This window comes from Chaetodon trifascialis, chromosome 3 (genome assembly GCF_039877785.1).
Source record: "Chaetodon trifascialis isolate fChaTrf1 chromosome 3, fChaTrf1.hap1, whole genome shotgun sequence".
NCBI lineage: Eukaryota > Metazoa > Chordata > Actinopteri > Chaetodontiformes > Chaetodontidae > Chaetodon > Chaetodon trifascialis.
Genome location: NC_092058.1, coordinates 13,625,028 through 13,651,039, shown reverse-complemented (window position 1 = coordinate 13,651,039; position 26,012 = coordinate 13,625,028). Strand labels below are relative to the sequence as shown.

The following is a 26,012-nucleotide window of genomic DNA, read 5'->3' as shown; positions in this document are numbered from 1 at the left end:
CACAGTTCCTCCAAATAGCAGGTTGGAAGAGTTCTACTCATGCTAACAGTACGGCTATACGGATAGCAATGCTGGTGAGTCAGTCCACCTTTTTGGTTCAGACTGATACATCTCAACAATTATTGGAGGAACTGCCCACAGTATGAAGCATTTGGTAATCCCCACCTTTGATCTAACAACACCAGCAGGTAAATTCTTTTTTCCAGTAAAATACATCAACATTTACTACATGGAATGGCACTTAATTTTTCACAGACATTCATGAGTTCAAGACAATATATCTGTGACTTTTCCTCTTCCACCACCACAAGGTTATTCACCATTCATTCCCCCCCAGGATGAACTGTAGCACCATCATTGGGTCAAAATCTTATGCTTCTATAGCCAAATATCTGAAAATCTAACCATATTCCCCCATCATCCTTTGCTGCGCTTTGTCTAAAGTGCTATCTAGCAAATATTAGCATGCTGAAACGTTATACTCGTTAAATATCAGCATGCTGCTGATGTTAGCACCCTAACCCTCACAGAGCTATCATGGCTGCTGTAGACTAAATCTGCAACAATTTGGCTTCACACTGCTGCTGATCCAGCACTCTCACTTCTCCCGTGTGTGTGTAAGTGTGTGTGTGTCTGTGTGTGTTGTAGCCTTGTGTAATTGTGCACGCACAGGCATACAACAATTTAAATTGCAGTTGTTACGAGTGTTCCCCCAAACTCATTTGTCACACACACGTCAATAGCAATTTGCGATGCTGCACATTATTGATCCTTAAAACAACATCACCAGAAGAAGCCAAATATAATATTTGGCAACAATCAAAGCATCCCAGCGATACTATAAATGCACAAGATGCTCCAGAGTAAACTTGTGTGTGAATGCAAACTAATTATGTAATAGAGAAAATTTTACGAGAAGAAACAAGAGAATTTTATGAGAGCTTGTCATCACTTCCTCTTTGTCAAATATTGTTTCCCATTCATAACCAGTCTTTATGTTTTCTCGCAGTTGTATCAAACTGGTGTGGACTACAATTACTAATACAATTAAAAGTAGGGATTCTTACGAGCCAATCAGCTTATAACATTGTTAATTGATAGCCTGTAAAAGTGATACACTCATTCTGGGTTTTAGTGACGTAATTAGAGAAGGTTCTTGGGAAGTACTGCGTACTGCTGTAGATTAAAAATGATATTGCTTAAATCATTTGGTGGTGATGTTTGCAGACAGTCTACACTGGCTTGTGGAGTTTTAGGGCTCTCTATTAAACAGTCTGCAGTTCTGCGATGAGCTCATATTTCTATGAAAGCCTCTGGTGGCGAAGTGACGCAGAAAGCAAGAACAAAACAGGGGTTTGCCTCTTGCTGTTCACTGGAAGCTTTGCACCTTGCACTTGGATGTTACTCATTTGAACACAGAATCTATAAATATTCAGCATCCTTCACCAATCCTGCTTTCCATATTGCTAGTAGTTGCTGAACTCTGCGTGTATCTGCAAACTGGCGGATAACCTCGTATGAATATTCATGCATTTACCAAGCAAGTCTTGTTAGTCCTCGTCCCACTGCTTTTTCTCTTAACCAGTGCCCTCTAAGCTCGGTCCTCTCACACACTCCCGGTTTCTCTGCATCGCCGTCCTCCCCCGCCATCTCCTGCTCATGTGTCTCTATGTTGTCCACCTTGTCTCACCTCTTGTTTGTCCTCCTCTTTAACTTTAATGGCAGTGCTTTCTCCTCTCAAGCTTTCCTCCATACTGTCCTCCATCTCATTCAACTTTAAATCATGATTAATGACATATAGGGTCTTTTCAGTCATGCTGGATTGCCTCTGCTCAGTATCTCCACACTTATAGGGTTAAGATGGTAGTCTACTGTGTCAGCTTTTCCAAAGGGAATCTGTGCCCTGTGAGCTACACCAGAGCAGTTTTTACCTCCTCCCTGTCGTACACAGCTATTCTTAGCAATGTGACTTACCTTGGCCTCAAGCTCATAATTAAAGCATACGGATCAAATACAGGCCTCGAAAAGTCAGGTCACTCATGCTTTTTGACAGTGTTTTTTTTTTTTTAACTACACTATGTATTTTCTACAGACCCTCTCTCCTGTCACTGCAGCCCTTGTCACTGCTACCTAGTCTGAGACGGCCATAGACAACCACTTCTGTCCTCATGCTATCACTTCTTTTACCAGAAGACAAGCAACCTCACAAGGAGAATGTAACACATTTGGAGGTTCGTGCTGTCTCCCATGGATCCAACACTCTTTCTTGTGGGTGTCCAAAAGACACAGTTTAGAAGTTGTTCAAGCAGCAACAAAGACATGATCCCTCTCTGGCTTCCCGCTCACAAACACTGCCAAATTGAAGTCAGATGTGGCGGTGCAGTCAATGAACATTTAATATTTTTATGCTTCAGTGTGTTTTTTTATAGGATAGTGTGATCAGAATGCTGGAATTTCTAACTTTGATACAATAATTCAATTTTTTCAATTCAATTCAATTTTATTTGTATAGCACCAAATCACAACAGAAGTTGTCTCAGGACACTTTCCGTATAGAGCTGGTACAGACCAAGCTCTTTTATCTACAAAGAAACCAACAGTTCCCCCATGAGCAAGCACTTGGCGACAGTGGCGAGGAAAAACTTCCTTTTAACAGGCAGAAACCTCGAGCAGTACCAGACTCTGGGTGGGCGGCCATCTGCCTCGACCGGTTGGGTGAGAGAGGAAGAGCAAGAGAGGGAGAGTGAGACAGACAGACAGACAGACAGACAGACAGACAGACAGACAGACAGACAGACAGACAGACAGACAGACAGACAGACAGACAGACAGAAATTCAGTCAGAGAGACAGAGAGACAGACATGCAATCACAGTAACAGTGACAGTGGATGTAATAATAGCAGTAGCAGTTGCAGTGGATGTCAGGCAGGGCCAGGGCAGGAGACGCAGCTGAAATCCACAATCCAGATTCAGCCACTGTCCATGGGAACCTGCAAGACGACAAAGCACAGAGACTCCGGGGAAGGAGCTAAGTTAGTAATACAATACCTTTTGTTAAAAGATAAATATAACATGGAATAGATGCATTACTGTAGAAAACAGACACAGCAGATCTGTGTGGGCACTGTAGTGGTATGTGGGTCAGCTGCTGGTACCAGCGTATCAATAGTCTGGAAAATGAGCATTGAAACTGTATCAGATGTTCAGATCCATCCATCCATCCATTATCTATACCGCCTATCCCTTTCGGGGTTGCGGGGGGCTGGAGCCTATCCCAGCTACAATGGGCGAGAGGCGGGGTACACCCTGAACCGGTCGCCAGCCGATTGCAGGGCCTCAGATGTTCAGATATGTATTGAAAATTGATATTTTGACAAACTACTACAGAACATGGATTATGTTGCACCTGGTCAAGACGGTTTGACTCATAATGCATTACTGCTATTTGTCTGAAGAATATTAGTATAATAGAGAAGGGCTGCAGCTAACCGTTATTATAATCACCGATAAACATGTTGAGTCTTTTATCCAATTAATCATTTAGCCAAAACCCAGATATATTCAATTTATAAAAATAAAACAGGAAGAAAAGCTAATCCTCTTTTCTTTTTTTAACATTTTTTTCTTGACAAAATACTTCAACAATTACTCAATTATCAAAATTCTCATTTTCTTTCAGTTTAATCAAGCTCAGTCAAGTTTTAGTTTAGTCAATTAATGAAAACAGTGTCTCTTCACTGTTATGGAGAAACCAGCAATCTGATTCGCTAATATCTCAGATGTAGATCGATAAGGGTGGGCTGGTTGGCAGGTGATTGACCCTATCTCCTGTGAGATTATGTGCGGATGTATGCATGTTTTCCAAGATCGGGATATTTCATCAGTGTATGAATGGAGACTTTGTGTCATGAGCCACGGGTAACCGAGACTGTGGCCAACTTGTCATCGATGTGAGTGGGCCTTTGAGAGCGCTGAATGCGTTCAGCGAGATGGTTCTGTTTTCTAACCACTTGTTATCCTGATTCCCCAAATCATGTTATCTTTGCTGCATGTTCATGTTCACCAAAAACCAGTACAGGAACGACTATGAATAGTTGTGGTTGAAGAAGCTGAAAGAGGCTGGCTCCATCTTCTCGCTGGCAGAACTGATTCTGGGTCTGTTGTGAACGACGCCCCTCTGCCAGCGCAGCACACAGAGGGATCTTTGTAATCCTAATCAGTCTTCATTGCTGCTCCAACTCTGTGGAAGCAAAGGGCTTCATGTGTGGAGGATGCATCTGTTCTGTGAGAATATTCTGCAGATGTATCCGTAATAGCAGAACTAAATGTTTTTAGCAATAATGTTTGATGTTCTCTGCTGGGTATATAAAACTGTTAATATCCTGCTCAATCGCAGTTGATTAATCCTGTGCAGCAGCGCTTTGTCCCCTGATGATTAGCACTGTTTTGACTGTCAGCGATGTCTGTACCTGAATTAACGAAGAGATGGTAGTTTGGTGACGTCCCATCGGGATAAATTAACGTCTTGCCTTTTTTTTATCATGAATAATTTGATAAGTAACACTGTTTACTGACTTTAAGACTATTGCTCCCTCAAAGCAACTTGAAACATAACTCTTCAATGTGTTCAGAAGACTGCAAATAGGTGCAACATTTTCTCATTATCATTGAGCTCGTCATTTGCAGCAGTGCATAGTGTCCTGTGTATGTCTGCATAGTACGTATACATCCAAAAAATCCTCTTGAATTAATGGATCAGCTCCTGTAAAATAAGTTATAGGTGGCAAGTGGCCTTATAAGTAATAAGAAAGCTCTGCAGCACAGACCATCTAATGTTCGTACAGGCTTGCCATGAAAACACGAACTGTGCCACATCAACATGCAATAATGTTGATGACAAAAGACTGTTTTATTCTCAGTGCAGCATTTCTGTTTCCTGTTCTGCACCCGGGCCAAACATCAGATCAGGCTGAGCTGTATTCTTTTGTATTTGTCAGAACGACAAAGAGAAAGAGGGCTAATTCCTACTGCTTATTTTGATCATGATTATGATCTATTCTACCTGAATAAAAAGAAGAATATTTACAGTATAGCACTGTTTGCTCCCCTCTGGCTGCTGTGATAAGATGACTTGATACTATAAAATCAAAAGTTAACTCAAAAGTTTTCCCCTGAAGCAGCACAAAAACACCTTGAGCATGAAGAATGAGGGTGTGCTCTTCCTTTCGTTGACTCCATTAACATGTGCATTAGTCTCCTGGTTTTCAGTATTATACTGTTTATTTTTATATTTGGGTTTATGGGGTTTGCATGGAATGTGAAAACCTTGTTCTTCATATCTCTGCACACAATATATGATCATAACACCATTCAGATTGCTGATTATATGTTAGCAAGTGACTCATCTGGTTCAGAAACCTGGATGAAGTGTTTACATGGCACAGTATATCGGTTTATGTTGGAGTACTCCATGCAGTATTATCCATGTTTCTCAGAACCATAATAACCAGGTTTATGAATCCAGGATAAACTCTTTACATGCACACAACATAACCAGGATACTCCAAAAACCTGATCATATTCAGGACACTAGTGTGCATGTGAACACACCGCTGCTAACTACTGTTCACCTCCCTTTGGGGAACCTGAAATATTAATGGATGAGTTTTATTCTGGAGTCAGGAAGGTGACCTTCATGCATGTGTGTGTCTGCATAGAGACCGTTATTCCACTTTCAACCACCTACCATTTATTCTTTAACAGGATGATACAGGATGTTTGTTCATATTTATCTCATAAAAGGAAAATGTAATGTTCCAAATGGAAGTAGATCAGAATCTAATAGAGGAGCCTTAATAAGCCCTGTGATAAAACATAGTGTTCACAGACCAAGGATGACGAATGATAAGACGCAGCAGCGGAGTTACATAATTTCATCTTGATTAGCTTTAAGAAAAATTACAAAGTTTCTACTTCCGGATTCACTTAAGTGTAAGTTAGAAGCACAAAAGTACCAAAGAGGAAAGGTGAAATTTACCTGAAAATGTTAGAAAAAAACAACAGCCACATATTATTCTGTTATTTGTATTCATTCAAATCTTGTTTTGTGTGTGCACACGGACACAAATAACCTGGAGATCCATTCAGCTGCCTCTCTGCCTTCAAGCCTGTCTAGCAGCATATCATGGCTGACAGGTCACGTGACAGCGAACACAGCCCCAGACATTGCTTTTACACCCCTCCCGTTGCCCTGCGTTACTCCCTCTCTGTCAGAAAAGTGCAGGATGTGTGTGAATATGAGTGTTGACAGTGTGAGGCGGCAGCGCTGCTGGTCCTGCTGCTGCTCCTTCATCCTCGGGCTGGGCTAATGTTGGTTGGCAGGGTGGGGTCAGGTGGCATGAAGGGGCAGTACATGGTGGCATGCTTCTGACTGCACAGGGGAAGTGCCAAAGACTTATTCGTTTCAACATGATAACAATGGTGCTCGATGTAGTCATAATTCAAAACAGTTGGTTTATTTGCCAAGATGTGATGACGTCAGGACTGCATGGCAGAGATATCTTTCGCTCGCCTGTCTCAGACCAAATGCTCTTCATTTTCAGTTCTTAACGGAGCTTTAATTCTTTATTTTTACACAGAACTGGACTTTTCTTGCCCTTTAGGTCTTTATGTGCGTCTTGCCTTTTGTTAACAATCCATATTAATGGTTTGAGTTCAGTGACTCTTAATGTTTTTCATTATGTCCCACCATTCGTCACATTGTATCAGAATTTCCTGGGTTTTTCTAAGCTAAGTTCATTGAACAGGTTTCTGTTGATTGCAGTTCATGTCCAAGAAATTAGGAAAGTTAAAGGTGCCCCGTGGAGTTTTCTGGTACACAAACAAACATATTTTCATGTGGTGTAACTGAACTAAACATACTCTCTGTATACTTGAGGTCAAATGAACATGTTGAATGCATTTCCTTTCAAATAAAACATTGCAAACTGGATTTTCACAATGTTTTAAGTCTTTTATTGTTTATATCATGTTTGCTAGCTTGCACTCTTCGTCTTCCCTGCTTTAATCAGGGACTTAAGACTAGCTTCAAGCCTAAAGCATTGCCATGAGATGACAAAACTGTAAGTTGTGAATAGTTTGCAGTGATTGGTTTTCTACCTTAAGTGTCTGCAAGTTGATTTTCAGACTGAAATGAATGGAAACCAATGGCTGTCTGGAGAGTGGAAAATCCATATATAGATCTATGGTATGGTTTGAAAAAATACATGCAATTTGCTCCTCGATTAAAACATGCAAAAGCCACTTTTAAATCTCCTTTCCCTGCACCCTTCATCTGTCAGAGTGAAAAATAAACATATCAATGAACGTAGGAATTCTTCATGCGTATCTGTACATCATGTCCTCAAAAATGGAAACATAAATAAACCAGACAACCCAGAGGACAAAATGTGATGTTAGCGGCGGGTCATCGTCGGGTCCCTCATGCTTTCAAAGCAGAAACAGCTGTAGCCAAAGTTCAACTTCATTCCACTCACAAAGATACGCACAAAGACAACAGCTTGAATTTCCTTTGCAACTCTAATCGTTTAATGTTCCAACAGGTGCCGGGGAGTCTGGGAAGAGTACCATCGTCAAGCAGATGAAGTAAGTGACAAAAGCAATCTTGGAATATTTGGTCTTTTCTCTTTAACCCAAAGATGCAGACTCCACCTCACAATGAGAGTTTTCACTGTGAAAATTAGCTAGTGCGTTAGATGATGTGCTCATCTTTAAATGCTGAGGCGTTAAGAACATACACTACCACGCTTATACCTGATGACTCTGCTCACCTTGCTGGTCTTCTGTATTTGGCTCAGACACGCAGCCGCTGACCATGAGGGATGTTTAATCAGAAGTACTCAATAGTTTGCAGAAACTGTTGTTTGGTCAAATAAATTTGACCTCCCTCTCAGTGGTGTCAAGGGGATAGTGTGGCCTCTCCTGTTTGTTATTGTTTTTACTGTTCCTGAGGAATGAGCAATAAAAGAGGACATTATAATACCTCTGCACCAATCAGAACACACAGACACACACACATACAGTACACACAGGACCCTAAATAGCTTAATTATTCACATTCCTCTGGGCTAGCCAGGAATTGAATCCATTTTTTATGAGCTTGGAGCAGGAACAGTCTGTCGCTTTTTGAAGCCAGGTTATTAACACATACAGGCATACAGATAAATCAGCCTACAAGACAGAAACACTCAAACAACATTAACCTATTATGTATCATTACTCATTGATGCATCCCGTGTGAACGTGGCATTACAGCAGAAGAAGTTAGGGAAACACAGCCAGTTTCATAAAGCACCGTAAAAATGGGGCCACTCTTTATTTGCTGAATTGCTACTGTTCCTTCTCATTTGCAATAAGGCACTGTTAAAAGCAGAAGGCACTTACTTTATTTTAGAATTAATGTGCGGTCGTCTCAGTTTGCTCTCCCTGTACTTCCCTGTGCAGCCAGATGAAGTCTGGACGATTGCACCTCATGATAGGATGCGCACTTGTGCATGCACAGACACTTACGTCCCTCCCTTCCAGGTTCAAGAGTGATAATATTGCAAGAGGTAAAGTCAGGACACTGCATCAACTGGATGCTGCAGAGCTGAGGCGGTTTCACTGTGTTAACCGCACTGCTGCACATCATCCCACACAGCATGCTGACATGATAGATGTGATACGGAGTATACAGTGTGTGCTTTAGGGGAGACATGGTAGCAATCATACAAAAACAAAAAAGCTGCTTTTGATGTGTTACTCTACAACTTTATTGTCTTGATTCAGTCTCTTTTCTTTCATCTTTTCTTTTCTTTTTAGCACCCCCCCAAAAAAAAACAAAAAAAAAACAATAAATGGCAGACAGACAAACCTAGTGACTAGTTAGTGAACACAGTGAAGGGTTTAGAGCCCAAGTGATCCCCCAAAAATCTGTTTATGCAGGTTTAAAGTATAGGTTCACAATTTTTCAAGTTTATATTAAAACAGTAATTGCCCATATGAACAGTGCAACAGCTTTTGCTAATCTGTTTGTCTGTTAATCTCCTGTTTGTACTGACTTCAAAGGGATTCCTTCCTAATGTTCTCCAATATAACTGATGGGGGGCAGAAGCCACAGTCCTTGTTCTGTGCAAACATATATCAGACAAGGTTAGGCAGACAAAGCAAGCAGGTACCTTCCAAACTTATAGTTCTGGTACAGAATTCCCTTTATGCATTCCTGCAAACAGTGTGTCCTTGCTTAGCTGCCGTGGAAGGACAGTATTGGGCATTTTGTTGTAAAAATGCTTCATCTAATTCAGGCTGCTAAAGCCTCATATTAACTTCACAAAGTCTTTTGAATACAGTTTGTCTACACAGCATGTAGGCACATTCTGTCCCCATCATTTACATTAGAATCACTTTAGGAATGGCAAGTATAAACAAGAGGGATAACTACAGCAAGCCCCCATGTTCATAGGGTGCCTGATTATTGTTAAAATCCTTCAATGTACACTATAATACATGTTGCATATTTTTGGCATTCTCAGGATCATACATGAAGATGGCTACTCAGAGGATGAGTGTAAGCAGTACCGAGCAGTGGTGTATAGTAATACCATCCAGTCTATTATGGCCATTGTTAAAGCCATGGCCAGTCTCAAGATAGACTACAGCAACCCTTCCAGAGTGGTAAGACACACAAGCACACAAACACTCAACATAATGTACTTGTCATGGCATTTGTTTCTATATCACTACATCAATATTCGTTCTTTTCCAAAAATCACCTGGTGGCATAAGCATGGGTTCACCACAAGCAAGAAAGACCAATGTCATGCTGAACCCAGTCTCTCTCTTTAAAGGACAAAACTGTAGTGACAAAAATGTTCTAAATATGCAGAAATAATTGTTTAAAGTCAGTTGTTTTGTATGTAAGAGTGAGAGGTGAAAGCTGACCAGACTGAGCGTCACCATCATTGTGTGAGAATGCAGGATTCAGTTGGCCTCGCTAACTGTGTGGACGGATCAGATCAGATCAGGATCCCCCTCAGGCCACAACAAAACAAAGTCGGTTTTATCAGCAGCATCTTGTGGTTTTATATCTGGTGTAGTCCTGAAGACTTATACTAGACCCAAAATTGAAATCAGAGGTTTGCCTTTGTTTTTCCAGTTATCCCAGTATAACCCAGTGAACAAAGATTATTCCAAGGCTATGGTGCTTCTGGGAAAACAGGCTTGTTTCTCTAATCATGCCTTTTCTCAGCAATTCTTGTTCAGTCAATAACACTTATCATCTGTGCCAGGGTTTTAATCAAATGTGGGATCATGTGATTTCCAGGGTCCACCTGTTCACAGCAGCCCTTCTTCGGCTGTAAAATTGCTGCTTGTCCTAGAAACTAGAACAGAGTGCAGCTCTTCGCCGATCCATCTTTGTAACCTGCAGGGAAACGCTCGTTGACTTCACCTCTTTCATCTCTGATCTGCTCTCTCCTGAAAGTTGCAGTAGACAGAGCAGAGGCAGCACCTGCTGCAGCAGCAGACAAGCCACTGAGGGCTGTTTCAGGAATTGGATTTATTCAAAAGTGCTGGCAGGACACATTTTAACAGCATGTTTCATTTGCTCAGAGCTTTCTGCAGCCTCAGCAATGACACAAATGAATTCCTTGTTTTGAAGGCTACCACCTGTAAAAGGAAGACCTTTCAGGTGGCCATGAATTGTCTGGTTCCTGTTTGCTAAAGAACTGCAATTCGTCATTTTATGTCTACTTTGCATGTTTGTTTCTCCTTTCTGTTTCAACTAAAATGACATCCTGAACCTCAATAGACTATTCGCTCTTCAGCTTTTCCTTTAGCTTGTCATTTCAGCTGAGAAAATCCACTTGAGAAGCCTGCTTTTGTGTACCCGTGTCTGATATCAAGGACCTGCTGTTTGAAAAACCATCAAGATTTTTCAGCAGTAAATCCCTTATCATTGTAAATTGTGATGCTGTATCAGAATGGAAAGCTTGACGGGCATAGCAAATGGGGTCAGGGCTTAGCGACTGGTCAATTTGCATCAGTTTCTTCACCGGTGTCAGTTCTTTTTATATTGAATATCTTTGGGATTTTTGATTGTTGACAATGACATTTTTTTGACATCTGATACATTAAATGCTGAATCAATAGATAAAAAAACTCAATTCAATTAATCAGAAATGAAAATAATCATGAGATGCAACCCTGATTAACACACATCAGCGTATTAATTAAACTCACACAGAAAAACATGCAGACGGACACACCCTGCGCACACAGGCACACCATCACCATCAATCACAAGTCACAACTTCAAACGTGGATCCAGTCAGCTGCGCCCTGTGAAATCTCATCAGCCGATGAACAAGCTGTCAGCGAGGTTAACAGTGGCTGAACTCGTTTCTGTGGAGGAGTGTGTGTGATTTCACACTCAGGCCAGTGTGTGCGCACGCTGCAACTGAAGCTGTAATAGAAGGATTGAGGACTGCTGTGGTCATTAGTGCGGGATGGATAGACTTTTTTTTCCCTCTGACAGATCCGTCAAATGGCTGTACGTGACAATACTCTCACAGACTCCCACACTACCAATTAGTGCGCTAGCCTGCCTGTGCTTGCACATAGCAACACTGCAGAAATGCACACACACACACACACACACAGACTCTGCATGTGTTCACGCATGCGTCCATACAAAAGCATGTGCACACTCACACATTGTCCAAGCTATTTGCTGTTAATGTGCTTGAGGGAACAGGAAGAGTTCAGACAAACATTCCCAGAGATCCACAGCCACTGCAGCAAAATATCAGTGGCATAAAACAAATTATGAAACAGTTAGATGATTTGTCTGTTTCAGACTTTGGAATACAGACACAAAATCTGAGTAAACTGAGCTGTTTTCTTCCTCACAATGAATGATTGACGCTCACAAAGAATAAGGTGAATAAACTTCAATTGGCTGAAGAAAATCCACTGAAAATATAAAAACATAACTGCTCACAAAAGGAGCGCAGATGTAGCCGCTGCTTGACAGGAAGCAGGCTGACACAGAAATGTATTACTCATCATAATGTGACAAATACGCACACAAACACACACACAGCCCAAATTGTAAAAAGTATTCTTCATTGTCAGTCATTCCTTTATTTTAATGTTGACTGCATCATCATCAGAGAAGAAGCCTCTCCTGCAGAACCACTGACCGGGGATTTATTATTGCTTTTTGTATTTTATCATATCACTCATGGTGAGTAAAGCTCAAAGAAGATTGTCAATGTCATGGCAATATTAAGATAAGAGAAATGAGAGATGCAAGCATGTTGGCTAACAGTAGAAAAACAAGTCACACTCTGTTCCCTGCATGCTGTTACCTTGAGTCAAACCAACATATCTGACATATCTTACACATGCTCACTCCAGATTGGCTGGCATCAGTTTATCATAAGTGTCAGTGGCATCATTATCATGTGATGTTGCTATCAGCATAACCTTTGCCTCCTTGGCACTAATTCAGAGGCATGGCTGTCAGTGGCTGCTTTTATTTAACATTGTATGTGCAAATACTTGTGGCTGGGAAGATTTTTGTCGGGATTTTTTATGTTTCCGCAACAGCTGAAGAACCGTTAGCTACCAAAACATACCCTATTGTGTCCTTAAAGGAGAGGTTCACAGTCTTTCAATCTGTCTTAAAATAATACGCACAGTCCCATAAGTACATTGAAAGAGTTATTGGTTTCTGTAGTTGTTTCTCCTGTTCATACTGGCGGCAAAAAGATCCCTGCAAATAGAAATTTCAGTATAAGAGATCAAGGACAAAATCCACCGTCCTTTTTCGCTGCAAACTGCATTTTTAAGTCCAGCCAAAGCTAATACAAGGCCTCAGCAGTCTGTTTCAGACCAAATAAAGTGGGTATCTTCCAAAGTAAAACACACTCTGTCCAAGCAAAAAGAGCCAATTTTGTACTAAGCAGGCTAACTTTGGAAAATGCCCGCTCAATTTGTCACACTATAAGACTTTAAAATGGCTTTTTCACAGAAACAGGGCTAACCCTTTCACTGACATATGAGCATATAAGTATTGCATTAAGATAGACTTGAAGACATGTAGACCTATCCTTTAATGATGCATTATTGTTTTGATCCATGCACAAATCTATGCAGTGGATACTGATGCTCCCATTGTATCAATTATGTCCTGTGTCCTTATTGCCCCCTGCAGGACGATGCCCAGCAGCTCTTTGCACTGTCTGCAGCTGCTGAAGAACAGGGCATCCTTCCTGATGACCTGGCCAACGTGATCAGGCGGTTGTGGGGTGACAGCGGCATACAGAGTTGCTTTGCGCGGTCGCGAGAGTACCAGCTCAATGACTCTGCAGCATAGTGAGTGTGAATTTGTTGTTTTATACTTTGTTGTTTATTTTATATCTTCTACTTGTACAGCAGTCTGCTCCTGCATGCACCGGACTCCATTTTCCACCGTTAGAAATATAAAAGTGGCCGAATGAGAACCTCATAGCCGCCCATCAGATGTGCTCTTTTTCTCATCCTGCACACCTGTTTGCTATTTATATTAGAAAATAGCTCTGCAATCGATACAGTGCACTTTAATGCTTTAATAAGAATGGAAAACATCTTAAGAAAATGAGACTGAGGAAGGTTTTAGGGTTTTTTTGTACTGGGTTGATAGTTGTGCTGCTTAGTTTTTATGTTGATGTCACATTAGGGGTTGTTTAATATTCTTGCCTTCAGGGATTGTTCTCTTGGGGTTGTGATGGATCTAACAGTTTGGTCCTTTCAGCCTCTCTCAGATGAGCTGCAGTGAGAAACCTGTCTCCAACCTTTCTAGGGAGTCATAGAGACTGGAAAGATAGTCCAATAACTTCCATTAAGTGATTATCTCTGCCTCTCCGGCTTTGATTCCTTAATATTGTAACCTGATAAGCCGAGCACTGAACAGTTTGTCTCGAGGGATGAAAAAAATGAGAGTCATTGCTTACCTCAAGGAAAATGATTCTCCAAGTAAACAATGAGCATCAATAGTTGTGATACTTTTCTTTTGTTTTTGGAACAAGTTGGTTCATTTTGTGGCAGTGTTATATGATAAGTCTTTGTGTGATAAGCTCATACTTTCATTCATTAGGAAATATTTTGTAATGGCTGCAGTGATAAGACAGAGAAATGTTTGTTTAATTATTTATTATGTTCTCGATAAGTATGCCAGGTTGTATTGGCTCATTCATTGTTATTTATCTGTCGATGTGTCATGCATGAATAGTGAGATTTGTACAACTGAAATGCTGGATATACATCTCTTCGTGTGCGCGAAGCGTAGGTTGGCTGGGTCACTAAAGCTCCCAGATGGCCTCGGACGGTGATGCAATGCTTGTGTACATGGGGCAGGTTGTGTCAAACATGGTGATGATGCTTCCACACTCCCCTACTGACCAACAGTCTGTCAGAAAAGAGAAAAAGAGCAGAAAGGGACAGAGGGAGACTGGGAAAGAGGACAAGAGTTGTGAATGGAGAACTAAAATAGAGTGAAAAGGAAAGAAATGCAGCCAGTTCATTAGACAGACAGGAGACAGCCTACTGTCCTTTGAACAACATCTTTTTTCACTAATATACATCAAATTCCCTAAAGTGGAGCAAATAAGTAAAGAACATGCATGTTGCCATAGAAATCCTCCCACTTATGATAGTACATATAGCTTGTAGGTATCGTGGTTATCCCTTAGTGGTGTCACAGAGGGATTTGTTATGTGAATACAGAGCATGCACGGAGATTATGTTTGATGTTTGGCATCCATGCTCTGACGTCATCTCGCTCCCCAAAAGCGTAAACCAAAAAATAAAATATACATATGCCCTCTGAAAAAACTGATTAGATAAAAAGCCTTAAAGCAGGTATTGCATACATGTATATATATAAGATACAGGTTGGCAGCTGAGTGTGGCAGGAGCGTAAACAATATCATCAATTAAAAGTACAGTGTTATGATACAGTGAACAGTAAAGCAGTGTGGATGCCAAGTATCTGCAGTATCTTGTGTGATGAGTTCTTACTGTGGCCGCTACTGCAGGGAAATGATAGTGTGAATGTACGCAAGATGACAGTCATGTCCACAGTTATAATGTACAATATTTCTCTCTACCAGAGACCCAAGTCTGCAATGAGTCACCAAGAAGCACCTCCAACAACATTAACAACCAAGAGGGAAATATGCTGTAAAAACAACTCAGAGCATATACTCATGATTATTTCACCATTATGTAAATCAACAGTGTTGAAGCATCACAGTGGATATGCCAAACAACAACGAAATAAAACTTTGCTGTTCAATTATTACTGATAAATTCTCAGTTAGCCAGCAGCGCCAGCATGCAGAGTGACACCAACCAGGTTAGCAAGCAAAAGTAACATAAGTACTGATTGTACCATGGTCCTGTAAAGTTATGAGCCACATCTCAAGAATAAAAGTGCATGTTTTAGGCCAGTAGTTGATGTAACTGACGACTGATGGATGGCGAAGTTGAATGACAGCAAAACGCTTCCTCCACAAACCCGTCCTCAGGTGTCATAATCGATCTGTGGGCCGATTAGCGTACATATGAAAGGCTATGAGCACGAGCATCTATCAAGTTTCAGTGAGCAGAACATTGCAGTTGATAGTTTAAACTGACTTCCATATTACAAAGGGTAGATTGGAAACTGATTGAATGTTTGTCATGTTTGGGTGTAGCAGTGAACTTACAGGCCTCGCTACATTAATTATATTAAAACAGTGGTACTGTGCTACTGGTATTACTGGTTTTACCGTGTTATAGGTTGAGCTTGTTACTTGAAGAGAGAATAGCTTGCTGAAACCTGCGCTGCAGTTCGCTGAACTAGCTTACCAGAACATAGTCAGAGCCACTGTGCAATAAATGCCGACTGAAGATGGTTAAAGTGGTAGTTTCAAAATAACAATGTATTAGATAGCAGTATGAAAGGACATCAGTCTGAGTGATTTCTCCAGACCACCGTGTCGAGCTGCCATACTGAGAGAATAATAACCAGTGTATTGGAGTGTACTTAGTTATTGCAAGACCTTAGCATAATCCCTTAAAAGGTGCTCAGGCTGTCTAGTAAAATGTAACCAAGTAAAGTTTAAGGGTCCATTATTGGATGCAGCAGATGACTCATTCTACCGACAGTTCACAAAATTGTTTGAGGTTCATTAAAATTCAAAACAGTTCAGTAAAACTCAGACTGTTAATGCATCACAAGTGCATCAGTGACCTGCAATGTATGTGCATGTGGTGTGTGAGTGTATCTGCAGCGTGTGTGTTTCTCTCTGTCTTGCAGGTTGAAGTCTCTAACCCCCCCCCCCCTTCTCTCTCTCAGTTACCTGAATGATCTAGAGAGGATAGCTAAAGCAGATTACATCCCCACCCAGCAGGATGTGCTGCGAACTCGAGTCAAGACCACTGGCATTGTGGAGACTCACTTCACTTTCAAGGAACTGCACTTCAAGTAAGGCCAAACAGCACCGACCTGATATCGACATTAGTAGACTGCAGATGTTTTTGGAGACAAAAACTAAATTCACAGTCTGCATGTAAAACACACACTGCCAGCACCAGGTCTCACCCTGTCTTCTTCTTTTATTATTATTATTATTATTGTTGTTGTTATTATTATTAATTCAAGCTTTTTAGTCATTTTCAGCCAATGTGAAATGCAACTGTGCTTGCTGTTGCAAGGCAAAAACCTAGCTTGGTTATTAAATTGGTAGAAGTGGTTTCACTGAATTAGGCCCCATCCGTGTCTCCTCCACACCTGCTCTAAACAAATTGCTAGACATAATTTTGGTCTCAGCATTAATAGCATCAAGGGGCGACTGACCCTCCTGGCTTCAAATGTGCAACTCAGCTACTCAGAAGCCAAATTATACCAGCAATTAAAAGCTTAATTATCACAATTGCACTGAGAGCTGAGTAAATGAATTAGATCCTGCCCGTCGTGCTCGCGCTCAATAAAACCAGAGCTTTATATAGTGCGAACATCTTAGTGTGTCCTCCAGGGCACAGTGCTGTACTAGGGTCTTACATAAAATGTGCTCTGACCCAGCCTGAGCACTCATGTGTGGGATAGTAATGGATGTATAGATATGTCTCTTAATAGAGGATGTGCAGGAGATACAGTAAGTGTTTTAACATTTGATAACAGGACGTACACTGAAGCAGATCCTGAGAGAGTGCAGATAAGTGTCCTCTTATTTTTACAGATCCCAGTTGTGGTTTGTCTTTTTTAGATCTTGTGCAACATATAAGATACCCAAAACTTTCAAAAAGCAGCTAAACAGATCTGGGTAATGAAATAACAGAAGCAGCAGCCACACGGATCTGTGTGACCTGTTTCCCGATAAACTCTCTGATATTTACCCTCCGTCACAGCCTCAATATTTGGCCTGAATAATACATGGAGGCAATCAATAAGAAGAAAGTCACGTTTTTTTTTTCTGTCCTGTTTGCCATTGTAAGTACAGAAAGGAAATGCTTTAGATACAGAGAGATGTCGTCTTTTGACAGTGGCTTAATTTAGATCTGTCAGAACGGTGCTGCTTGGGCGTCTGCTAACCTAAACTCGCATTCGCCCTCTGTATCGTCGAAATGTGCCAGCTGTCGTGGACGTGGTGGACTGTTATTGCTTTAGCTGTGTGCAGGGTTGCGCTCACACCTCTAACACCTTCGATCACAGTGCTCAGCTTCCCCATTAGAGGCCTGCCTGCGCTGACCCTGCAGCCTTTTATCAGATCTGACGGACACCTCTCCACCTCCTCAACACTTTTGTTCTCAAAGCAGCCTCATGAAAACTTAATGTGTGTGCAGGGATGGAATATCACCCTAGCTTTCTCCTTCCTTCCATACTCACCATCGTTCTTCCTGAAACATCCTCTTCTGTGGCCTGTCTTATCAGTTTCACCTTACTGTCATTCATGGTGACCTCCTTCGCCTGCTAGCGCACGCACACACGCACAATATATCTCCTTTGCTTCGTCTCCTTTGCAGAATGTTTGATGTGGGAGGCCAACGCTCAGAGAGAAAGAAGTGGATCCACTGTTTTGAAGGAGTGACGGCCATTATTTTTTGCGTTGCACTGAGTGCTTATGACCTGGTGCTGGCTGAGGATGAGGAGATGGTAAGGAAAAATCTCCCTTCTGCTGTGTGTGTCTTCATCTGCATGGATAATATAACTTTAATAGCTTCATAAATCTGCTCTTTCTCTCATTTTCATTATGAGGTCATTTAGATTGTGAAGCATTACAAGGCATTTAACGCCCCTCTTTTATTATAGCTTAATAATAGTGAGCTGGAATGATCCATTTACAGTTGAATCAATGGAGTGTAATCATTTCATAATGCAATATGTAATAAAAGCTAATTGGCGACTTGAACCATTTGGCCCCAATTTCTTCATCTGCCTATGAATTTAATGCTCAGGAGAGACTTGACCAAAAGATGCTCTGAAGAATCTCCTCTGCAGTGGTTCTTCCTCACTTTTAAAATATTTAACATCTTCGCCTGATTGCGGCTCCGATGCTGTGACAGTAAGCCATGACCAGTTTTGCCTCTCCTCAGAACCGAATGCATGAGAGCATGAAGCTGTTTGACTCCATCTGCAACAACAAGTGGTTCACTGAGACCTCCATCATCCTCTTCCTCAACAAGAAGGATCTCTTCGAGGAGAAGATTACTCGCAGCCCCCTCACCATCTGCTTCCCGGAGTACACAGGTACACGGTGGAACATCAGGGGCCGTGCTGCAAATGAGAGCAGTGCTTTAATTGTTAAACATCAAGTACAGCCTCCGACAAGTTGCTAACACATAAGAAAGTGTAATCTGTCCTCTCAATAACAAATCACTTCCACGTCTTCCCAGGAGCCAACAAGTTCGATGAGGCAGCCAGTTACATTCAGACCAAGTTTGAGGACCTGAACAAGAAAAAGGACACAAAGGAGATCTACACCCACTTCACCTGTGCCACTGACACCAAGAACGTGCAGTTTGTCTTCGACGCCGTCACCGACGTCATTATTAAGAACAACCTGAAAGACTGTGGTCTTTTCTGAAGGTAGGATACGGATATTACAGCGTGGTGGAAATAGAAAATGTTATCGAGCAGCCTTCGGTCATTTAGGTGGCCCAGAGCTGAATCAGTCTAACAGTTAATCAGTTAATTGGCAACAATTTGATAATTGGTTAATTGAAAAAGCAATTTCTTCTTTAATGTGAATATTTTTCATTGGTTTTCTTACCCGTCTATAACAATAAGCTGCATATCTTTGTGTTTTGAACTTTTGGTCAGATGAAAAAAAAAATAAGCAAGTAATTTGAGTGCATCAGCATGAGCTTTGGGAAACTCTGGGATGATTTTCACATTTTATACACTAAACAAATAATGTTTCATCAAAAACTATTTGCCACGTGAATTAACAATGAATATAATCATTAGTTACAGCCCTAATTTATTCATGCATGGCTGGCAACCAAAACATGAGAATATTACATCTAGCAGTTCTCTATATGTGTAGTTGATTTTAATAACATGCATCAATTATTACAAGGCTTGTTTATTGAACTGGTAAAATGTGCACAGTAACACACTCTGTGGAGCAACTCACTATGTGTGTCTGACAGCGCAACTTGTTAAGATGAAGAACAAACAAGTGCAATGAGGAAACGACATTACATTAACTGCTCTCAGGTCAGATCCTCAGGTCTGGTTCGGTTATGTGCGGACATTAATATGCCCACAAATGTGATCATTTCAAGCCACATCATGTGTTCAGTGTAGTATGCTGAAGATACTCACAGAGCCTTAGAGTAGCTTTAGAAGAGGGAAAAATAAAAGGATGTCATATTTTGTACACAATGAGAGAAATTTGTGGAGTAACAAGAAGATGTTGAGGCAGTTGAGGTTTTTTTTTTCACATATTATAACTCCGCACCACAGACCAAAAAATACATGTTTCATTCAGCTCCCAGAATGGAACGTGGCATCTCAAAACCTTGGCAAGAGAAACCAACACATCTGCATGGTTAGATACCACAGGGGACAAGTCAGAAAAGATGTTTTTGTGATTTTGGCGAACCAAATACTTTTGTGTTTGGCAGGTTACAATGTAAACTCATCCAAGTCTGTGTGAATCACTGTATTTGCTGGGGATAAATTGGTGAACATGAATTCAAGTCTAAACAGTGAAATAAAAGCTCTTCTCTCCACATTTTTATTGTATTTGTCTAAAGATATCTAAAACACCAAGGCAAATTGGCATTAAACTGAGATGTTCTTCTTTCTTCCGTCTTTCTGTTCATGCAGGAAAATGCCCGACGCACACAGACTGCATGAGAGACTGCAACAGCCATGTGACGATTACTGCTTTTCATAATGAAAACCATAACAGACTTGATTCCTAGAGGGGAAACCTTAAAGAACTTCAACAATCACTGAGTTGCAACCATCACATTCTCTGTCAATTGTGTTATTATTTTCTATATATATATGTATATATATATATTTCTTACTGCTCTTGATCAGGGGTTCTCATACTATTCAATACTGAACGCCTGTAAATAGGGATTTAACCAAGGATCCCCTTATTGGACAAGAATCGTTAACAATCAAGGGCACTCACCTCAGAATATCTGTTTTTAAATTAGATTTGTAGCATAAATTATATTATCCGACTTGCTTAAGTGGAAAATAATTGTTGTAAGAGTAAAACTCGTAATACAGTAATAACCCATCATCTCATCACGCATCCTTAATAAGCCTCCCAGGATGAGCACCAGTTGTTTAAACAGTAGAAAGAAGAAGAAGAGGGCAGATTTTATTGATTTCACCAGTCTCATTTTTTTGTATTCAGGTCTCTTTTTGAGTTTTTTTAGGTTTTCATTTTACTTTCCCTCTTTGCTTTTTAATAAGAGAACACAGGACACAAAAAAACAACTTTTGATAAAAATCACATTAACTTACGTTAACTAATGTTGGCATTTTATGAACCTTTTGACTGCACAGAGCTTATTTTTAGAAGAAAACAAACAAGCATGGAGAATGAAAATGGATGAAGGAAAATGTTTTTTGTACAATGTTTACACAGTCAATATTCACAGTTCTGCTATAGTGCATTGTTCTGCATGACTGTCCATAGATTAGCTTGTATCCCACACAAACTGAATAACATTCCCTGAATAACTTCTTTAAAGAAACAAAACAGAAGTGCTTATGTGTCACTTTTAAGATATCTGCAAGGTTTTTAAGTGGTTCTGTCTGTTCCTAACATGGATTGTTCTGTACTATTTGTTTCATTCCAAGTCTTTTTACATATGTTCGTGCCTTGATATCTGTTTACACTTGTTCTTTAGAGACATGCTATCTTCATAGTGTGAATTAGGGCTATTTCTACTCTACTTCAATTCACATCACCCATGATTTAAGATGCACCATAACACAGAGACAAATGGATGATAGTTGTTCATTAATATTAAGATAAAAGTCATTCACTTGTTCAATGTAAATAAAGTTTGGTCACGTGATCTTTTATTCTACGGTGTGATGTGTCAAAAGAAGATGCAAAAAATGCATATTATTCTTTTGTGCCATGTTTGGAGAATATTTTTGCATTGCACTAGAAAATTGCATATTGACAAATACTTAAAGTGACGTATTTAAGTATTATTCTGACGCACTTGAACAATAATTGAGTATTTCCATTTTATGCCATTTTATACATTTGCATTTTTTGCTCTACATTTATTCTAAAGCTATACTTTCAGGTTACTTTTCAGATCCAGATTTAACATGAGCGTGAGCTTATATGATACGAAAGATTAAACCAGTGGTTGGCAACCCTTTTAGCTTGTGACACCCTGATTCCAAAGAGACTGGGACACTGTGTGAAATATTAAGAAAAACTGAATGAAATCATTTGCAAACAACCTGTGTTCCTGAGCCAATGTGATAATACCCTTTATACATTCATGTGTCCACAAAGTGGTGAACCTCACTCCATCTTTGCTTGAGCCTTTCCAGGACGCCCCTTTCATACCCAATCATGATACTATCACCTGTTACCAATCAACCTGTTTACCTGTGGAATGTTCCAAACAGGTGTTTTTGGAGCATTCCACATCTTTCCCAGTCTTTAGTCGCTCCTGTCCCAACTTGTTTGAAACATGCTGCATCAGATTCAGAATAAGCAGATATTTACAAAAATCAATGAAGCTGATGAGGTAAAACATAAAATATATTGTCTTTGCACTGTTTTCAATTGAGTATATTTCAAAAAGGATTAGCAAATCACATTCTGATTAATTCATCTTCTAAGCAGCGTCCTGATAGTTTTGGAGAATTGGGCTTGTATAATAATCAGCCATTTTTCTGCAGAATGGGCCTTTTTTACTTTTCACCCTTAAAGTACATTTTCCTGATAGCGCTTCAGTGAAGCGAAGAATGTGAGCACCTCTTCCACCGCTGGCTGAATTACAATACAAAGTGTTATCAGCATCCAAAGAGGTGAGGAGGTGCGCTCCTCAATGGTTCGCTCATCTGCACATGAAATGAGAGCTTCGCTCTAGCCCAACAGCCTCTTTGCATTTCTAAACGCCAGGTTAAGAACAGAATGGCCCCTGTGCTCTGCCAGATCTTAATAACAAACGGTGTGAAAAGGTTTATATGCAGCAGAGACAATGGAGAATGGTAATACGGGAGGTCCTGCGTCCAAAAAGCCACAAGGTGGCGACATGCAGATTGCAGTAAATCAGCGCATGTATGCAAAAGCTTCCAGTCACAGCAGTTGTCCAACAGTGCTTTTGCAAGGGCGGCGTTTCATACTCTGCATTAATGTACACAGACTTGTCGAACTACAATGATTATCTTAAAAATAAAGTAGTAATCTATTGAATAGAATAATGACTGTGAGTGATTCGCAGTATTTAATAGATACATGGTTAAAGGGGAAACGTTTTTAAAAGTTGGGTGATCATTTAAAAAAAAAATAAAAATAAAAAAAATAACATTCTTATCATCCAGCTCCAGATGTGGCCTCTCCACAGCGCAGTACAACACAATCCAGTTACAGTAGGAGCTGCTGTGATTACACAGGGAGGTATCTTGTTTCAGGGGACTTGCTATTGGCTGATTCTGCGATGCCCTGCGCTGATTTGTTGCAGCGAAAAGCTCAGCATCGTCAAAGTCCGCTGACAGACCTTCAACTGGTTCAGATGAGAGAACATACAGAGAAGCACATCGTCTCTGATCAGCTGGAAGTCTGTGGACGTGTTGACCGCGCCGGGATTCATTTTAAACCAAGTGCGAATGTGAGTGAACTCATTAATAAATTGCTGTATTTAGTAAAATTGTGAAAAACGCCTATTACTTATCTAATGCATTGTTTTTTTTATTGCAGAAATAATACAGGATTCTGAACTTCGCTGCAGATTTACTCACAAGCAATGGTAAGTTGTTTTTCCACGTGTTTTTATATATTTGGACAGTTCTGCAGATGCATTGGGGTGGCTTGATTATGATTGCAAAGGGTCTTTTTGCACAAGGCAGCAGAAGTTTTTTTCTTTTAATGACTGGTCCTTTGGAAAGCGAGTGTTTCAACCCCACAAGTCACAGTTAATTCAAACCAAACTGCCCTTTTGCCAAATGCATACAGCTGAGTGAATCATTCTGCACGTTGTGTGAAGGCAGCCAAGGAGAACAGAGCATTTTAAGGGGTGCAGACTGACCACAGAGTCCCACTGAGGATGTCTCTGTACGACAGTTAAGTCTCACCCAGGGGCCAAATGGTTCAGCACCCACAGCTGTGATAACATCATGGCATTGTGGTGTCCTTGTTGCTTCAGGCCAAACACTGGCATGACAAGGAGGCTCAACTAATTAAATAAGAGCTCCGAAAGTCAGTAGCTCAACTTTTTTACTTTTCAAAGATTTCTGCTGCAAAATTAGCTAAAATTACAATGTTTTGTTCAGTTTTATTCAGTGTACAGTTCAGTTAGAAGGAACTGTACAAAGCAAAGTAAACCAACTGGATGACACTGTAAGATGATATGATTCATAATTAAAACATGATCATTGTGCAATTCCAAAATGTTGCTGTCATTTCCTGCTTTATAATACAGAGCAGTCAACATCCTGTGAGTTAGGGGAGTCCAGAGAGGATATGTGCCTCTGCACTCCTCCACGATTCAGCTCCACTTTGCTCAAACTTCCCCTTTAGCTTTAGGAAGCAGGGAGAGTTTTCCCAGTATAAAATGTGCATCCTGTTCTCAGAGCCACGTCTTACTCATTTTCTGGAATCATGCATGAACGGGATGGTCTCCATAAAGCTGTTCTGAGGTTTGTCAGGAATGCTTCACTTGTTATATGGTCATAGAGCAGAGTGATCTCAGCTGGTAAAAATCTTATTGGCCCAGTTCTGGAAATAACAGAGGGAACTGTGCCTCAGCTTGACCGGCCACGGCATGATGGGATATTTTGGAAGCCAGCCTAACCGCTCTGTAGACCGCTGCAACAGCCGACCATAACTTTTCAGTTAGGGGTGTTGTTTTTAGACAGACTATTTAAATTCTGTCTGCACCACTAAGTCCTTTTCATCTTTTTTCATTGTGTAGCTGTGTTTAGGAGATTCTGCTGACTGCCTCCGAGACCAAATGCAGTACATGATGAGATCCCTGCAGGACCTGAAGCAGATAAGCAGGCCGAGGCCACTGAGTGAACCATGTGTTCGGTCCTTTGCTGTAACGCGACTCTGCAAACAAAGGGCCCAGCAAGAGCGACTCACTCGTCTGCGTGTTTCTGACGCCAGTGAAGCCAGCACATACGACTCTGCCTGCTGCCTGGCCAGCCCCGTGGAAGAAGAGGAAGAGCAGCAGGAGCACGAGCGGTTGACACAAGGCTCCCCAAGCAGCGAAAAGAGTCTGGACTTGGACTCAGGTTACTCTGAGGCCTCGTGGCAGGATGAAGGCGTGGTGCTGAGGAGGACCAGAAATGTGCGGGTCTCCTCTTCTGCCTGCCTCCGCACAAACAGAGGACCTTCTGGCCGAATCCGGCCCAAATCAACCTCGGACGCTTGTCTGGAGCGCTGGACCTCGTTTGAGGGCGGTGACCCGGAGGACTGGACGACATTGCTGCTGAGCCGCAGTAGGAACAGACAGCCCCTGGTTCTGGGGGACAACAGCTTTGCTGACCTCATAAAGAACTGGATGGACCTACCAGAGAGTCCAGAGCCAGCAGAACTGAAGCCCAGTGCGGGCCGCCGCCTTGCCAAAGACATTTTGGTCAACATGCGGCGCAGACTTGCAGGGATGTCTAAAGGTGTGGAGGCGAGGCCAAGGCCAGCAGACTCCACGAGGGTCAGCAGGGCTGCAGAGGCTTCCAAACGCATGTCTTGTCCTGTGGGACTGCAAGGTCTCAAACCTTTCTTTCACCAGTCCCACACAGGCCTTCATCAACTGGACACTGACTTCTACCAGTTCACAGCTCTCATGAAGACAGGCAGCCGGCAGCCCATCATATGCAATGACATTATTGGATACATTTAAGTGAGGCTAGAACGGCGGACAGACTCTTGAACAAAAACTACAATAAGATGCTTCTATTTTCATAATTGGATTTGTCCACAGTGTTGATACATCTGCAATAAAGGTTTTGGGAATTTAATGAAAATATCAATGTGTTTGACGTGTTTGAAGCTTCTTCTTGATCCTTCATGACACATGTGATGTTATAGGGGTGACGGTGTTTGCCATTATCATCAATGCAGTATTTTGTGTCAACTTTTGAAACAGAAAATAAATCTACTAGGGCGGCACGGTGACGCAGCAGGTAGTGCGCGTGCCTCACAGCAAGAAGGTCACCAGTTCGATCCCGGGTTGGGTGGGGGCCTTCCTGTGTGAAGTTTGCATGTTCTTCTCGTGCATGCGT

General features: G+C 41.2%; 2 protein-coding genes across 3 annotated transcripts in view; both read left to right on the top strand.

Moving 5' to 3' along the window:
• Nucleotides 1-21,623, top strand: part of LOC139328241 (guanine nucleotide-binding protein G(i) subunit alpha-2) — a 45,137-nt gene extending 23,514 nt beyond the window's left edge. The window contains exons 2-9 of the mRNA XM_070958209.1: nt 7,603-7,645; nt 9,571-9,712; nt 13,257-13,417; nt 16,422-16,550; nt 18,089-18,218; nt 18,659-18,812; nt 18,959-19,151; nt 20,400-21,623. Coding sequence (XP_070814310.1) covers nt 7,603-7,645; nt 9,571-9,712; nt 13,257-13,417; nt 16,422-16,550; nt 18,089-18,218; nt 18,659-18,812; nt 18,959-19,149 — 950 coding nt within the window. The 3' untranslated portion in view covers nt 19,150-19,151; nt 20,400-21,623. The remainder of the gene's footprint in view (nt 1-7,602; nt 7,646-9,570; nt 9,713-13,256; nt 13,418-16,421; nt 16,551-18,088; nt 18,219-18,658; nt 18,813-18,958; nt 19,152-20,399) is intronic.
• Nucleotides 21,624-23,175: 1,552 nt separating this feature from the next.
• On the top strand, nt 23,176-25,750 carry LOC139329404 (PAK4-inhibitor inka2-like). 2 transcript variants are annotated; one of them, XM_070959710.1, is made up of 3 exons: nt 23,176-23,398; nt 23,488-23,536; nt 24,701-25,750. In XM_070959710.1, exons 2-3 carry the CDS (start codon nt 23,534-23,536, stop codon nt 25,628-25,630), a joined length of 933 nt encoding a protein of 310 aa, XP_070815811.1. In that variant the 5' UTR covers nt 23,176-23,398; nt 23,488-23,533; the 3' UTR covers nt 25,631-25,750. The 2 variants fall into 2 exon arrangements, with proteins under 2 accessions (XP_070815811.1, XP_070815812.1); XM_070959711.1 differs by lacking the exons at nt 23,176-23,398; nt 23,488-23,536 and adding an exon at nt 24,406-24,425 and having other exon boundaries at nt 24,701-25,744.
• The last annotated feature ends 262 nt before the right edge of the window (nt 25,751-26,012 follow it).